The sequence below is a fragment of the Patagioenas fasciata genome, chromosome Z (genome assembly GCF_037038585.1).
Source record: "Patagioenas fasciata isolate bPatFas1 chromosome Z, bPatFas1.hap1, whole genome shotgun sequence".
NCBI classification, from domain to species: Eukaryota; Metazoa; Chordata; class Aves; order Columbiformes; family Columbidae; genus Patagioenas; species Patagioenas fasciata.
In genome coordinates, this window is record NC_092560.1 from 84,667,156 (window position 1) to 84,685,041 (window position 17,886).

Genomic DNA, 17,886 nt, shown 5'->3' on the forward strand with positions numbered 1-17,886 from the left:
CTCGGCTCCTCCTCGGCTCCTCCTCGGCTCCTCCTCGGCTCCTCCTCGGCTCCTCCTCGGCTCCTCCTCGGCTCCTCCTCGGCTCCTCCTCGGCTCCTCCTCGGCTCTGTGGGTAAAACCGCTTCGGCCTTGAGAGAGCTGTGCCCTACTGAATCTTTTACATATAAATCCTTATACTGCTGTTGCCTGGTTATATTTGTATCTTTATATGTTCCGATAGAACAGACTTTTTGCTCTTTGTTCCTTCTACAGCACCTGTTTCCTTAACAGAGTCTTCAAATGGCCTTTTACCCAAAGGGCTGAAACAAACCGTTAAGTTTCTGTCAGTGACCTTGACCATCCTATAACAGCATTTAGAACAATCCTGTGCCTCCAGCTCCTCAATTTACAGTTTGTGGGGCCACAAAGGCAGCTCGGATTAGTTTGGCTACACTACATAGATAACACAATTCAATATGCTTGTAAAATTCTTTACTTTGTGTACCCATTGTGGTTATTACCCATAAAAACCTGTGCGAGGGCAATGGTTTCCTGCTCTTGCTACCTTGAGTTGTTAATTTTTAATGCTACTTAAGCGGCTTTTAGTTCTGGTTTTGTGCCTGGATACGACTCTTGTGCTCCTGAAATCAAAAGTTATGGTACTTGGGGCCTTTGCTGAATTGTGTGGTGACAAACACCAGCGTGGTGCATATATATATAACAAACTTCTTTAAAAAGTAGCAAATTGAATAGCTAAGTAGTGTTTTTAGGAAAGTGCTAACATTTTACAACAAGAGTAAAAAATCCTGATTGTGTTATAGTTTGGGAAAAATCAGTGCAAAGGATCACTTGCAGTTTTGTTTCTCTTCCCATTTAGATTGATCTAAAAGGTGAGCGAAGGTTCTGCCCAGAAACCTGGATTAAAAACCATGAGTTCGGGAGAAGAAAGCACCCGCTCTCCTGATTCCACAGTATCTTCTCTTTTAAGAAGCTTTAGCATTGACAGCGCTAATCCCGGCTCAAACAGTTGGATTCGTTACAAGGACAAGTTCTACAGCTCCGCATCTGAGGCTTTGGAGGCTTATATTGAAGATTTTGATTTAAGTCTCACATCTCCAGGCGTAAGCACTGGAAAAATCTGCCTGTGTCATAGCACTCCCAAACAGACTGAGTTTTCCAAGCGTCGCGCCAAAGCCAAACGTGGTATGTGATCTGCAAATGCACCTTTTGATAAGTTGTTTGATTTGGGTTTATTTGTTGCTCTCTGTAAAGCTTTTTTGTAAAAGCTTGGATTGGTGAGAATTCCTGACCACGCTCATCAATGCGATAATGAGTTATAGAGTATGGAATAAAAGCTTTGTTTTCTCTATCTGAATACATACTAAAGACAATTTAAATCGTTGTTTAAATCTGAGTCTTGGAAAGAGTAAGTAACATCAGAATCTAATTAATTGAAGGAGTTCCCTTAAAACAAGTTTTACCACTTCTCTTGATTTCTATGGAATGGACTTTAAGGTGTCTGGACAATGTATATGGGTTTGATTGGCTTTTATCATTATTAATTAGCTTGAATAAATATAGATTTAATTGATTAGATCACTTTTATGAGATGGTCTAGAATAGATAACTGTGCCTGAGCTAATTTATATTGCAAATTCCTTGTCTGTTATGTCTGAAATAGCAAAGTCCTGGCAAACTTTGTTCTATGAAAGATGTAATCTTGTATTTTATTCTGAAATCTTTCTGTTGCTGTTCTTTGCAGAAGTCTCGTTAACTCCATTCACCTATTAACGAGTCTGCATGTATGTTTGATATATTATAATAGTCTAAAACACCAATTTCACTCACTGATATTACAGTGAAAGGGAGAAGAATTCACTTCCAGATACTGAGGGAAACTTAATTTCATCAATCATAGTTTCAGTTAATTAAAAAAAAAAGGGTTCTAATGGTGGTAATTCTCTCCTGAAAAACTAAGTTTAATCTTCTATGCTATATAAGTTTCTGTAGGGTCGAAAAATGGGTTTATAGGCCCATTATCTGGCTCCCTGCCTTGCAAGCTGTTGCTTTAGCCATAATTTTTCATGGAAATGTTCATTTTCTATATGGGGAAGGTCCAGAAGGTTCCCGTGTGGAGGAAGTGTTGCTCCTAGGACTGAAATACTGAAGGCCCCGCTTGCAAACTACACAATTCTGAATGTGCAGCTAAAAATGGGCTGTAGTGTTGAAGTCCTGGTTCTCTTAAAACACTAAAGAAAATACTCAAAGCTGTGGATGTTGTGTAGGAGGAAAGAGTAAGGTGTTCATCAAGATTGATTGGTGCATAATTCATGGAAATCTTTGTTTTTCAGCGCTGGGTGACTTCAATCAGCCGGTGGGTTTGGATTCTTGTGCTTCCCCCTCTGGAAGGCAGACAGAACATGACCCAGACTCCATCAGTCTCGCAACAGATGATCTGTTGGCATTTCCTACAGACGGGTCGCTGCCTTTTGACCTTTTGAAATCGAGGCATCCACGCAGTGCCTGGAACAGCCGGTCGCTTAATACGTCTTGCTGCCCTTACCAAACCTCATCGCTCGATGCCAAAAGCACTTTTGGTCTCCATGAGGATGGGAAAACTGTTGCTCGTCAGAATCCGCACAAAGACTTGAGCAAAAAGACAGATCGAGTGTCTAAAGCTGATGGGTGCGATGCTGTCGCCTCTAAAGGAAGTTCCAGACCCTTGTCTTTGGAAGATCATTCTTTTTCCATGAGGAATTACCCGCGGTGGCTCACCAGCCAGAAATCTGCCCTGAGCGTGTCAGGGATAAGCAGCATCCCTGATTTGCACTACCCAGCCTGGCTCAAGAGTTACAGCCTCTTTCCTGATTCAACTAAAAGCGATGGGCAAAATGTTAACGTACAAGGCAAAGCTTCCTCTTCACAGACTTCGGAGATCCTGCAAAGAACACACTCTGGAGATCAGGACAGTTCTAATTGTTTTGAACAGAACAGTTGCCAGGATCTAAGAAGTGATAATAAACTAGAAGGAAGTTGCAACTCTGATCCAGACACGTGCTTCCCGTTTAATAACTTGTTTTCAAGACGCATCAAAAAGACATTCAGAGGTAATTATACTTACTAAAATTTAAAAAGAAAATGGAGGGTATGTGTATAAAATCACATACACTTTTTAAACCAACATTCTCTAGACATGTTAGTCCAGCCACACTGTACAGATTTATTCACATCCATCACTGACAAGTGACTCAAAGCACTTACTAGTAGTTGGCTAAGTTAAACAGCTTTTACACTACACGTTTTTGTATATAAATCAATATTTAAGCATTCATTTTACAGCCATGGTGGCATATTTAGTACCTCACTGTGAGATAATGACAGTAAATCCATTAATATTTGAATAGCATTTCAAGCATTAAATGAAATTACATGAAGCGTAACCTTGGGGGAGGGAGATCCCCGCACGCAGTGTAAATGAACCCGTCAAATTGGTAAGAAATGCTCTTTATCCTGCAGTTTTTTCCGTACTTTAGAGTCAGCAGGAGGTATTTGTAACCCATATATGTTGGTTATCCAGAGTTTTCAGTGTCTGTAAAGCTTTTCCTTGGGAATTGCTCTTGGGAAGCAGGGAGGTCCCCCTGTGGTGAAGCACCATCTCTGTGCTCTGAAACAGCAGTGCAATTTGCTTTGATATGAGAGATTAACCTTTCCAAGTGTTAATTACCTTCCCTTCTAAGTTTACCCAGCTAAAGAGAAAAAGATTCTTTCCTTTGTTATGCAAAGCATTAATATTGATATCTCCCTTTTATAAGCTAAATTAAGATGTTGTTTATGTTGTGCATTCAAAGTGACAAAATGCCAGATATACAAATGTCTGCAAATGCCTTTTTAGTGTGTATGCATGACAAACTTTAAATATAGGGTTATAACTCTTTTTTTCCCCATACAGAAAATGTTACCATTTTGAGCCCTTGTCTCAACCTATATTTGTGTGAGTCCTGTGTGTGATTGTATTTTATTTATATATATACATGCAAATCATATATATATATGTTTGCATGATTTCTTTCCCAGGTATCTGTACAAGCAGCTATTAGAAAAACCTCTGCAAAATAAGAAAACTAACCAAAGAACTTATAGCATGAATCAATAATATTTAATATTATATTGTGAATTACTTACATTTCCTACAGCATGAATGCAAGGTAAAAACACAAAGTAATCTTGAATCTGTTATATAAGTTGGGAAAACAAACTTTTGACTACTGGAAATGCTCTCCTGGCTGGAACGTTGCAGCTCCCAGTTTTTACTGATGGTTTCCGTGCCGTACTCCCACACCACGATAACCAAAGGAGTTGTATTGGTGCTGTACTCTCCGTCAAATATTTCCAGTGCTAAGTAATGTGGAAATAACGCCCCTGAAGAGGGTCGGACACGTTGTCCTTGTTTTTCAGAAGACCAGCTGGAGTTCCTTACCTCAAAGGCTGACAAAGGTCTGGAGGGTTCAACCCAAGATGTGTCAGATACCCTGGAAAACGCTGCGAGTCCTTCAACCACAGAAATACTGGGAGCAGAAAGATCATGGGAAAACACTCCAGCTGCTTTGTAAGTGAAGGTGGAAATGCAGAATGTGTTTAATTGCTTACTGTAGAGATTGTGAGTAATGGGGATGTGGCATGTGTGCAAAGGATTTACGGTTCGAGGTAAGGATATTGATGTCAAGGTCAGGATATTGATGCGCTGCTTTCCCTTCTTTATCAACTTGCAAAGAGTTGATTTATATCTCATTGATATACAAAGATGTATTTCAAGAGAAAAAATATTCAATGGAACCTCAATTGGCAGGTTTAATAGTTTATAAAAAAAAATTAACAGTGGGAAGCCCATTTAAAAAAATACTATATCTTAAACCAATCCCTTTAGTTTATAAAGCTGTTATTCTCCATTGGATGTTGGTTTAGTAAAGCACCCGTGCCTGTGTGCTGTGAGGACATGGAGAACGCTCCACCCCTCCCCAAGGCAGAGATCATCCACAAGTTCCTGGAAGACTGCTTAAATGACAAAAATAAGGTCAGTTAAATGGAGTATTTCTTTGAGACTGCCCCAAATGTAGATTAGAGGTGGGGATACCCATAAATTTGTTTTCCTCCTTCTAGAATGTATGAAGTCCAACTGCATTAGTTTAGTCATATTTGAGCACGATGAATCAATGCAGTTAATAAATCCTATATAACCTAAGTCATAGAAATTATCCTTTAATTGGTTTCAGGGAAGCTAAAAGTTGGTGGCTCTTTTGTTTTGGGGTTATTTGGGTTTTTTTATGTGCATTCTCAACAGCTGCTTTGGGTTTTGCTTTAGGAAGCCGTTTCTTATGACTATCAGCATCACAGACCCCTTGAAGCTTTGAAGCTGATGTTGTTTAAACTTCAAGCAATTCAGGGAAGCTTCAGCCAGAATGAAACTGTCGAGCAAAAGGAAGAATTGGAAAGAGTGAGTAGTCATTTCCTTATGTTGTATCATGTCCATTTCGGAGAAAAACCCTTAATCCTTTTAATCGACTTGATTTCCAGTCATAGAAAGAGCACTGCCAGTAGATTCAACCCGGTTTGCATCAGGAGCATGTGCTCAAGGTTTTCCTGCCCTAAATCCCGTGTCTCGCTGCCGTTGGTGCAATGGGAGGCTCTGTGTACGCTGCAGTGTCTCCTGCGTGTAACCCCACAGTGGACTCAGCGATGCTGCAAAAAGCCGTTTGTAAACCAGAAGATGGCGACATTTCGGGCAATCCTGCCCAAAGTGCAGCCTCTGCTGCTCTAGCAATAGCTGTGTTCTGGAAAAAAAAGCTGTTTTCTGTTAATATCCCCATTAACTTTAGGCTTTCAGGGGCATGTACCAAATTTTTTACAAGCCAGACCTTCTCAAATCCTCTCTCCTTGCCACCTTTGACATCAGTGAGTTGGTATTTTGTGGCACTTTTATTTCAAAATGATTTTATAGACTTTTTTTACAGCTCTCTTGAAAATGCTCAAGAGGTCTTGGGAGGCACAAGCGTATGAGGAGAAAAGAATGGTGAGGGGAAACCTTCTTGCTCTACAACCACCTAAAAGGAGGTTGGAGTGAGTTGGGGTTGGTCTCTTCTCCCGATAAGAAGTGACAAGACAAGAGGAAACAGCCTTAAGTGGAGCCAGAGGAGAAGTTTTGCTGTCTCCATCCTGGAAGGTTTTTGGGATTTGAGCGGATAAAGCCCTGAGCAACTTGCCATAACCTCAAAGCTTCTGGTTCGAGCAGGAACCCAAACCAGAGCTCCCTCCCAACCCACATTACTTTATGATGCTATAAAGTTGTTGGCGATACTTTCCGATGCAATGTGCTATAAAAACTCTGTATTGTCACGTTCAGTCGCTTTTTCTTCCTTCAGTTAAGCTTTTTTTTGCTTGTTTTTTGTTGTTTTAAGCTTTCTGGACAAGCAGAGTCTGAATTCAAACTGTGTGCCAGTGAGATAATCCCTCTTACTAATTCTATTCAAAAGTAAGTGACCATTGATTTTTCTGACTTCTCACTGTTTTATCATCCTTTTTCTGCACTTCTTGAAGTTAGCTAAGAGTTCTCATATGATGTGAAAACTTCGTTAAGAATAAGCCAGTAGCGACTAATTACAACATGACAATTCATGGAGCAAAGAAATATCTGAATGGGTGCAGCGATGTGCTCTGGAAATGAACTTTTGTCTTCCATCCATATCAATAGATATGGAAATATTTTGTCCCCTATTTCCCCTATGGGGAAGTAATTGCTAGTGAACATTGATATGCTGTATTATGATAATGTTTTACAGTGTTTAACATACCTATTCTGTAATCATTTAATCGGAGCTGTGTGTGTAAGCACCTATATTAGAGAAGTTAAGTTTCAAGAAGTGTTGTAGCAATTAGAAAAAGCCTTAGTGCATTTTAGAATCTCTAAAACAGAATAAGTGGAACAGTTAGACTTAGATGTGAACTGTATATAATGTTAAGCTGTTTGTAAGAAATGACCATTTTGTGTTAAATATAAACAGCAATATATACACTGTGGTTAAAGCTTCCATTTTTCCTGATCTAGGGCTTTACACCATTTGTCACGTCTCCAAAGTCTTGAAGATAATGGCAACCAACAAGAGCAGACCAGTGATCATGAAGATAAGCAAGAAATGAAAGAATAATCTCTGAAATCGATAAATTACAGAATATTAAAGTATTCTTAGATAAATAATTGGTCAGCCTGACCACTGGTCAAAAGTCTTTTGAAAGCCGAACCAGTGCATGTTCCCAAAAATGTTGTATTCAATATTTCTGTGCATGTGTTCTTAATATTAATTACTTCAAAGCTTAGCTGATTATTAGTGCTTCCAGTAGGATCTAACAATGTGGCAAGAGATACCGCTTTTTAATGAGTACATAATTAAAATAATGTGAATGTTTCCATGGAATCGCAGCCTGGTTGGGGTTGAAGGGACCTCTGGAGATCATCAGTCTAATGCAGGGTCACCAGAGCAGGTTGCACAGGTCGGTCCAGGCAGCTTTGAATGTCTCCAGAGGAGACTCCACACCTGCTTTGGGCAACCTGGTCCAGGCTCTGGCACCTCAAAGGAAAGAAGTTGCTCCTCATATTCGGATGGAACCTCCTGTGCCTGGTGATGACGTCCAGAAGGAGCTCTTCCATCACCTTTCCAGGGTTGGAGGTGAGACTGGCCTGTAGTTTCCTGGGTCATCCTTCTTACCCTTTTTGAAGACTGGGCTGGCATTGGTCTTCAGGCACCTCTCCTGTTCTCCAAGACACTTGAAAGATGACGGAGAGCGGCTCTGCAATGACATCTGCCAACTCTCAGCACTCCTCGGTGCATCCCATGGATTTGTGGTTGTCCAGTTTGCGTAAGTGATCTCTAACCTGCTCTTCCTCAACCAAGGGCAAGTCTTCCTTTTGACCAACTGTCTCTAGGGTCTGGGATTACATAAACACCCTTTCTCCACCCAAGTTTTGATAGGAACTCCTTACTCATCTCCTTTACTTGATTTCTTCTTCCTAGGGATGCATCTTGAGCTTGGAGGAAATGATGTTGGAATATTACCCAGCTCTCTTCAACCCCCCTAGCAATTTTCAAAAACAAAACCGTTTGGCCGCTTCTAATCACCACTTCATTACACGGCCCGTTAGGAAGAGGGAGATCAGTATCATGCGTCAAGTTAAGCGATAAAGTTTAGCAATAATATGATTACATAATATTTTCAGTGTTTTCTAACAGGACTTGAGTTGATGTAATTTTATGCTCTGTGTTCTCCAACCACCAACTTAGCAAATCTATCGCATCAAGAAGTGTCTGAAGTCTTTTTGCGTTGTTCCCCTTTCCCATCCTAGTAAAGCCGGGCTCTTTGGGGAGATAAGGCCTGGTTTAGAGCCATCCTTGCTGGGAGAGAAACAGAACAGTTCTCACTACCGCTGGGAAGTCCTAATCTCCCATTTTCCTTTGTTCTTGGATTTGGAGCATAAAAAAAATCCTTCAGTGGGCCTAAATAAGTGGAAAAATAATAGATTTAAATGTTTGTTTCAGCATAATTGAATAGAATTAGCTCGTGAAAGCCACCGATAAGCACCAGAACTTGCACAAGAGAGAGAGGAGTGTGATTTACCCCGTTTGGCAACGGAGAATGGAGAGACAAAGGGAAAAGCTGTGAGTAGGAACTGGAGTTGTGAACTGAAATCTGTTGGTGGAACATTGTGCAAGCAGCTTTCTGTACCTCTTCTGAGGCTTGGAGAATGCGGCCTGGTGGTTTGTGCTGTCAGCAAACCACACAATGTGCCTTTTTTTAGTGAACTGCTTCCTTTTAATGTGGATATTTATAGATACATATGAGAAAGGAGGTATCTGAGCACGTACTGATGCTGGAAAACGAAACAGAAAGCAGAAAAAAAAACAGTAGAAGGAAGATGAATGACATATTTCTCCCATCTTCCTGTTAAGGATTAGTAAACAGACTAATAATAATAAATGACTTCATTTTATGGCTGTCTAGCAGCATGAGAACATAGGTGGGTCGTAAGTAATACGTAATAATGCATTTCAGACAGATTTTATTGATGTTTCTCAAATGCTGGGAGCTTGACCTGAAAGCAGGGGTGGGAAAATGAAGTTATTCCTTTAGAAAACTTGCTTGGAGAAGCTTTTCTAAAGCATTGCAGGGGTGCATGGGTCCAATGTAAAGCACCCCCTGCTCCCTTAGAGCTTCTCTTGGTGTTAGGGCAGAGTTTGTTTGCTAGTTAAAATGTCATTTTCATTAATTCCCCCATGGAGAATTAATACTCATACTAATCCATATTAGTGAGGTTCCTCATCCTTTGGAAATGTTTATTACCCTCTGGATATCTCTCTTATCAGTTTAATAAACTTTGGAGGATTTCAACACAACATTTGGGGGGGTTTGTGGCACACAGAGCAAGGTAACAACTCAAAGTATTGTTGAAAATATTGAATATTCATATTTACTAGCTGTATATTGGCCAGATCATGGATAAGGTCCCCTGTGTGAGGTGCTGTACTGCACAAGATAAAAATAACAGAAGGTGTAAATTAAGTACTAAACAAAAGCAACTAGCATATCCAAGATATCAGTGATGTTCTTGTGCTCAAGGCTACAGCAGAGAAAAGGGATTTTATTGACCTACAGTCATAGTGAAAAGCAAAAAGGCAGGTGGCAAGACAAGAGAGCAGGAATTGAGGGAAATACTACAATAAAAATAGCAGTCACCATTTCTCAGCAAGTTATTATACAAGAACTGTTTGCTAAGGATGTACACAAGTATTTATGATCTTATGTATTTGCATACGCAGGAAATCTTTCCCGAGGGCACTTCCTGAATTACGATGTATATATGTATCAGTAAAACGGAGTGGGGGGAAGTGGAGGCTTTGAAGCAAGAGTTCTCTTGAGCCTGGTGAAGATCCTACCTGTGGTAAGACTGCGACTTGGCGTGGGGGGGAATATTCACCGGTGGGGTGTTTGATACCTGATTCAGTCTGCAAAGGAGGATCTGAACAATTGCAAACCCCATAGTCCCTCATTAGCAACCTATTAATTATTTTCCTGCGTAACTCGGATGCTGTGAGCTCGGTTGTGGTTGTTTTCCAAGAGGTGATTGTGGATTCTCACATATATATATATATATATATATAAATATCTGGAATTGTGAAATAGTGCAGGCTGGGTGGAAACTCGGTGGAAGAACCTAAAAGGTTGTAGACAAAGGTGTGATTTAGATAATGTAAAAGTTGACTTGGTGGCATATTTCATTTGTTAATGAATTAATATAGAAAGAAAACAAGAAGGGAGGTGACACCCAAAGCAAAGGGAAGGATGATGTGTTTCTCTGAATATTCACCTTTGTATTGAAGTCTAGAAAATTGACATAATCTATTAATTAAAACTATCGTTATGATGATAAAAGTAAAAAGCCTGAGTGCTCTTTGAGGACCTACCATTAAGTTCACCGGAACAAGAAGGATAAGATGGAAAGAGCATTTTTGTGAACAACCAACAATAATTTGCCTTGAGGAGAAATTAGTTAACCTGATATTTGTTGGGGGAAATGAATGAAATACAGAGTATCCAGGGTGTATTTAGCCTATGGTAATGTCAGGTTTTGATACAGATTAATACAGGATGTTCTTATAAGGTTTTCAAGAGGTTTAGAATGGGAAAGAGGAAGAATAGCAAAAAGCAACTACCAGAAATTACATCCAAAGCACAAAAATGAGACACAAGGAGGATGAGCTGCCGAAGATAACAAACTAACCCAAAAGTTCCTTGTTGCTTCTGCTAGTAAACAACAAATTAGTCACTAATACAAGGGAGATTGTGGTCCGTGAGTTCCCTGCAGAGAGTAATAAATGATGTCGGCGAGGGTTATAATGTTTACTTAGAACATCAACGGCAGCGGTAGATAAAACGCAGATTACAACGGGGAGAACGTGACTCGTAGCTCTTGCACAACCACCTGTGTTCAGCACCTCCCGCAGGAACACAAAGCGCTTGGAGAAGCGCCCAAAGGTGTTTTCCAGTTATCAGTGATGTTTAGAACTCTGTAGTCCCAAAAGAGTCTAGAAATGGGACCAGCCAAGGAACTTTGAACTGAAAGTCAGTTCAATGATACCAGAGAACTGAGGCAATAAGCTTAACCTCAGCTTCCTAGAAGTACGTAATAAAATATAAAATACATCAAGGAAATAAGGAGGGGAAGAATTACAAACAGCTCTCACCTCGTTGGGCATTTCCTAGGTATTTAGGTCCATTGTGGGAGGGTGAAACTGAACAGTTCTGTCGCAGCAAGAGAGATTTAGGCTTGTTAAAAGCTTTTTAACAGTGACATGTAAGCAGGAAAAAGGGTTGCCAAAGAAGTTCTAGAAGCTCAACCGTTGTAAGAGTATTACACAACCAGGCAAAGCTGTTATTTGAGTATCTTGAGCCCTTAGCATCGGTGAAGGAGCTATATCTGCTTTCTTTTCCAAAGCATTTGGTGGTTCGGGCTCTGTCTCATTGTCACGTTGTGTCTTGGGGTTCATGTGGTACGTGAATGATGTGAAGTCTGCATGTGGGAATTGTCAGACTTTGCTGTTGTAGTTTAGTAAAGAGGTTTTCCTGTATTGCGTCACATTTCTGCACAAGGGTACTTCACTAAATATTAGCGTTGCTGTGCAGAAGAGCATGAGTCACTTCCCTGGACTCTGACATAACTGAGCACCTATCAGAATTAACATTCTTTTGGTTGTTTTCTGCGGCCTAATCTATTTCAGCTTCACTAAATGGATAACCAGGCATTCGAAATGCACGGAGAGAACCTACGAAGCGCTTCCCAGGGAAAACAGTGGCCCCAGAAAGAGGTACCAGTCATTGCCTTTTACATCATTACAGAGCCAACCCTTGGTTTATAATATAACCTAATCCTATATTATTAAGAGAGTCTTGGAGAAAATAAAATCTCTGAAGAGCTATAACTGTGAAGGTCCTAAAATACAAACTCCACATTCACCAGCTCAGATTTGAACTGTGAGACATAATTCCCTGGCCCCACTTAATAACTAAAATCTTTATCCCGTAGCTACTGGACTAAGTAATTACCTTTGGAGGATTCCCCATTGATTTTAACAGAAAGAGCTACTTAAAAGGTCATCTTGTGGTAACATTTAATATCTCTACGTAGTTACACATGAGTTTCACCTTTTTTTGCCCTGGAGAAAAGTAATTTGGATTTTCCCAGTCAAGTTTTTACTTCTTGGGACTTGAATTGACTTCACGTGGTAAGAGTTGGCGTATCGCTCATCCCCTGTTACAGTTGTTTGCCATCAGTGCTGCTTCTTGGCTATAAATACACCGAGGGCAGCGATTTCCTCCCGACATAACTCGCTGTATAACGTATCGTTATGGAATATGTGCAGCATCCTTTCTACTGGAAAACTAATTAGTGGATTGGTGCTGCCGCTGTGAAAATGCTGGAAATTAAAGGTCCTTCAAATCTGGTCCTCAGTGTTTTGTCCCACGGCCTAGAAACAGCAATGAAAAACAACTTGAAGTGCGTGTTAGATCTAATAAAGCTCTCTTTTGTTTTTAATTCAGGAAAGAAAGGGCGGCTGGTCCCTGATGAAAGTCTTTCTGGTTTGCCTGTTGGCCTGTGTGATCACCACGGCGATCGGGGTGCTGATCCTGTCCTTGGTTTATGTGAATAACCCTCCTTTTGTGAGAGGCACCGATGGCGGAGACAACGGAGCATCTTCCCTGAACCCAGAGGAGAAAAGCGTGGATGTCAAATTCCAGTTCCTGAATCACCTGGGAAAATCAAAGGTGAAGGCATCTTTGCTGTGTGCTTCTCAAATCGGAGTGTGAAATGCTGAGAAACAAAACCAGAGTAGCACACAGACCTTTTCATTCTTAGGACGGGATTCAAACAGAACCAGAGTAGCACGCAGACCTTTTCATTCTTAGGACGGGATTCAAACAGGTTCTGATGTTGCTATTCAAAATGAACTCCAGGATATTGCTTCAGTGAGCTGAAATGGATTGATTGCCAATGGAATGGAGCCCTAGGAGTTCTGTAGGTTTTGTTGAGGTGTATTTTGGTACTTATAGAAACATTGGACCAAACTGAATACATGCTCAATCTTCTAAAGATATCTTTATATAAAAACAATCCCTGATTAAGGGAAAAGGGTAGATTAAATAGTAGGGTATTTCAAACTGACAACACACTTATGTTTGCTTTAGCTTTGCCATTCACTTTCAAACAATGCTTTGAAGAAAGCAAACACAAGTGTTTAAGCGGAGAGCAACGCTTTTTGTTTTCCTCGGTACAAGGGGATTCTTGCAAGTGCAAAATATATTCTACAGGAAGTAGGAAAATTGGGGAAGGGACAGATTTGCAGCCATAGACGTTCAGTTTATGTTTTGAATCTCAAAGTTTAAGGATATACAGAACTGACTTCCCAAATCAAAGTCCAGAATGATGGAAAAGAGGAGCAGATGATTTTGTTCCTGATATTGCTGTTTATCTCTTGTAGAAAAAATATCATTACAGCATGACATCAGAAAGTATAGAAATGATTGTGAGAAGCAAGTAAAATACATAGAGAGGGAATCCTCGCTGAGAAAAGGAATAGGTGGTTTCAGTGACCCACAATTAATCCAATTCTCCATAACTCTCCAGGTATATACCTACCCGGGTGGTGAAATTCAGTGGGCAAGATTCAGGAATGACGTAAATGAATATCTGAGTGATGAAGAAATGGCGTTTGGCAAAAGCATCAATAACCATCGCTCCAAAATGACTTTTGGAACCTTACGGATCAAGAGCAACGGGCTTCGGGCTCCCCACTGGCATTTTAATGCCAACGAGCATGGCTATCTGGTGCAGGTATTATCTCATTAGCTCAGCTTTATTAATTGCTTTTGCCGTTTAGAGCATCATGTATATATAGAAAATGTCCATACATAAAAAAGATGACATATACATTAAATACAAATGTTAACAGGTAATAAAAGCAGAACTATTGATTGATTGATTAGTTTCCTTGCTTGAAATAACATTTTCAACTGGAAATGCTCAAAATAGGCTGTTCGATGTTATTTGTGAGAGGAACAAACACCTGTAGATTCCAATGAAAATAAAACCTGAGGTCAGAGGAGATTTTGGACACCTTAAAGTGACAGAAGTTTATGTACTTATCCAAGTGCTTGCAGTGATTTCAGGAATTGTTATTATAGAGCTATCATAGAATCACAGAGATTAAGGACTCTGAAGGTTCTGAAGAAATTTGAAACCAAAATGATCTTTCTTTGGAAGCATAGGTGCTTCCAAATATCTCAATCATTAGCTTATTTCTAAGAATAATTATTAATATTTTGATTTTGGTCAAAGATGATTCCTTTATAGCTGCTCACAGCCTCTTGAGTACGAAATGGTTCAAGTCCAAGCCATGTGTGTTTGCCACGTGTTCCTCAAACCTTCTAAAACGTTGTCAATTCTGGATTTCAAGTCGCAAAGAGAGCGTGTCAGGATCTGTTTTCCCCTAAGAACCTTCAGCTTATTCAAATTTGCAATATTGATTAAATGAGAGAATGTTAATTAGCATGGTTAAGTTCTGGTTCTGTTCCAGGGCACCGCCTGGGTGGGAGTGATCGGCCCAGATGACAGCGTGGTCACCACGTACAACGTCACGGCCGGCCAGGTCATCTTCTTCCCCAGAAACACCGTGCACTGGATCAAGAACGTCGGGCCGGACGACTGCCTGTTCTTGCTGTTTTTCACAACGCACGAAGAGCTTCAGACCTTAGATGTAGATGATGCCTTTTTCTCCACCCCAGAGGACATTGCAGCTCGAGCGCTTCAGGTCTGTATGATCGGATAGAGCTAGGATTCTATACATTAACATGACTCTATATGTTGTAGGGAGGATCCTCCCTATCTCAGCTGTGTCCATGTCCTTTGTGTCACACTGGGCCACCCTGTGTGTTCATTAATACACAAGGAGAAATAAATGATGATGCTCTCTCCAATAAACACATTTTCCCCTCCACTCTCCATATTTATTCCCAATTCATGGCGGATCCTCCATATTTCCAATGAGGAAGGGAAAATAAGTGAAGCCCAAAGCAAATTTCCCAATAGCCCTTTGTGGTATGAGAAGATCTTATCGGAGACTAAGTTCATCTCCTTGTTAAAATGGATCGTATTTGAACCGAGTAATTAGTGTGTCCCATGAGCAAGAATATGCCCGCAGTTTCTGCTGAGACTGAGGGATGTGCATGTTCAAAGCACAAAGTTGCGATAGACCATCCCACCCCCAAAAATTGGATGGGAGAGGATGGAGTTTCCCTTCTGCTCCAAATTTCTGTGCTGAGAAGGAAGGGCAGAGCAGAGGAGCGAAATATTGATGGGGTAAGGGAATGAAAGAGCTTTGTCCACAAGGCAGAATTTCAGGGATATTCAATGAAGCAAAGTTTTAATGACAGTTTGTGTGTATCTGTTGCATTAATGTGTGTTTTGTGTCCCGCAGCCACAAGGTGGAGTCAACTTCATCAGAACCTTCAAGAAACAAGCAGAAGATCAAGCGATTAACCTCCCATCAAACTTAAACGAGCTGGTACAAAATGCCACCTACGTGCAGTCTCCAGACAACCTTGTGTGGCAATACTTCTATGATCTTAAAGGTATAGATGCATATAGAATTGTGTGTGAGAGCTCTTGGCGCTTCTAGAGCGGGAGAGTAGTCGATTCATTCAAACAGGACTTAAAAAAATAGAGAGAGAAATGATGAGAAAATATCTTGGTATTATATCTAATGGCTCCTAAGCAATAACCTAAATCTAAACTTGGCAGAAATTAACATTTAACAGGCCAGGAAGCTCTGCAGCAATTTAATTGGAGACTGATTAGTGCTGAGTTTATTAGAATACTTTGTGTTTCCATGTGAAACTTCAATGAATAAACACCTCATTATGTCCTCGCTTTTCTTTTACAAATACAACTTCATAAACAGCATTGAGCCACATTCACTGGGTGGTTTATCGAGAATGATATTAAACAACGCTGCATACAACCTGGATCTAGTGATTATCAGTGAGCACCTATGAAACACAGATGGCAAACTTAATTTCAAGTAGCACAATTAATTCTAAAAGCTATAAAAAGCAAATATGGGTCTGGAGCTCCACACAGAGCTGATAGAGCTTGTGAGGAGTAAATGTGGACCAAAGTGTTCTGCTGCACAAAATATTGTGGCACACAATCAGGTTAAGATGAATTAATATACTTAATATAACATGAATTAATATACTTCAAGTGTGTTGCTACTGATTGTGATTTGGGATGGAGAAAATGGCCTTGGAGTTTTGCATTATGGTTGTTTGACCACAGAAAAATAGGTCAGCTAAATGGGATTCGTTTTGGGCTGGTAAGATTTAAGGCCTTTAGTACATAGTAATGATTTGAAGTTGGCCAATGCAAGCGGTGTTAAACCTGGTTGAAAATGCGATGTCTTTGTTTTAGGGTCAGCAGAATACCCCTTCCCAGGAGGAATCTTCCAGTGGGCTCGTTACCGCATCAATGGCACCGGACTTAACGAAACGGAAAGAATCTTCAGCGAGTCGCTGAACAAGGTACGTGCTTCCAATGGGTACCGGAGCTATTTAAACCCAAGGCCCACGATGCGATTTGTGTCGTATATAACAAATGTAGGCAATTCTGAGTGGTTTTGCTCTGCTTTTCAGCACGAAAACACCCTGACGTTGGCAACCCTGCGCATCTTCAGCAATGGGCTGGGGCAGCCGCACTTCCACTTCAACGCTAACGAGATGGGTTATGTCATTAGCGGCTGCGGGCAGGTAATTGGTGACATGGGTGAGGGAGAAGATGGTAAAACAATTACAGACCTAATGGTTCCCAACCTCAATTAATAATACTCCAATTAGTAGTATTACAGAACTTTGTAGAAGGAAAGTGAGGATACAAATAAAATGTTGATCTCAGTTACATTTTTCAGCTGCTTCAGCAAAATCCCACGTGCTTGGGAGCACAAAATACAATAGAAACACTTGATTTAGTGCCTCTGAGGAACAGATAGAGAAAATATAGTAAGTATTAAGATTTAGAGAACAGGATTTGATGATGTTTTGCACTCAGTGCAGATTTGAAGTGCCAAGATAATTGAGGTGGAATGATGAGACTTCACACTGTGAGGGTTAATGTGGGATTGGGGTCTCAGTGCAAACGCTGATTCTCCGCTATCTGCAGCCGTCACTGCGTATTTATCCACTATCAGCACACTGAAAATGGTTGAATATTGATCCTTTCATTGCAATAGGTCGGAGTTATTCTCTCCGGAGTCACCGCCAGCTTCAACATCGGCATCGGAGACGTCATCTTCTTCCCTGTCGGAACCCAACATTACATCAAGAGCGTGTGCGATGAGGATTTATTATTGATTTTAGCCTACAGCACGGGAAACCAGGTGAGAATCCATATGAGCAAGAGGAGTAAATTATCCAGCTGTCCATAATGTTGTAGAAATTGCTAGGAATGCTGTGATTTTTCTCTCTAAAATCACATCTTTTTCCTCCTAGCTGGAAACCCTTCGCATGAACGACTATTTCCGCAGAACCGCAGATCACATCCTCGCTCAGCTTTTTTTCAAGGAACAGGCCGAGTTTAAGAACTTCCCCTAAAAATGAAGCTCACGACCTCTCTCAGCACCAAACGGCTCCAGGAAAGTTCATATGATCACCGTGTTGCTAATTATAAAAAGCTATTTTCTCTTTTGTATTTATACAGTGTTTTATTTATAGTGCAATGTAATTTGATTGTATATTAAAGTACTTTCTCCAGTTAAA

The 17,886-nt window shown here is 40.5% G+C and overlaps 2 protein-coding genes across 2 annotated transcripts; both read left to right on the forward strand.

The window, feature by feature from the left end:
• The first annotated feature begins 862 nt into the window (after positions 1-862).
• CZH18orf54 (chromosome Z C18orf54 homolog) lies at positions 863-7,438 on the forward strand. Its single transcript, XM_065861380.2, has 7 exons — positions 863-1,182; positions 2,331-3,086; positions 4,435-4,585; positions 4,942-5,050; positions 5,339-5,470; positions 6,432-6,505; positions 7,079-7,438. The coding sequence occupies exons 1-7, from the start codon at positions 909-911 to the stop codon at positions 7,176-7,178; spliced, it is 1,596 nt and encodes a 531-aa protein (XP_065717452.1). The 5' UTR covers positions 863-908; the 3' UTR covers positions 7,179-7,438.
• Positions 7,439-7,558: 120 nt separating this feature from the next.
• On the forward strand, positions 7,559-17,886 carry LOC136115359 (uncharacterized). Its single transcript, XM_065861428.2, has 13 exons — positions 7,559-7,697; positions 7,771-7,887; positions 8,565-8,684; positions 9,843-9,964; positions 11,802-11,888; positions 12,622-12,846; positions 13,706-13,912; positions 14,655-14,888; positions 15,555-15,708; positions 16,547-16,656; positions 16,768-16,881; positions 17,361-17,507; positions 17,620-17,886. The coding sequence occupies exons 5-13, from the start codon at positions 11,811-11,813 to the stop codon at positions 17,719-17,721; spliced, it is 1,371 nt and encodes a 456-aa protein (XP_065717500.1). The 5' UTR covers positions 7,559-7,697; positions 7,771-7,887; positions 8,565-8,684; positions 9,843-9,964; positions 11,802-11,810; the 3' UTR covers positions 17,722-17,886.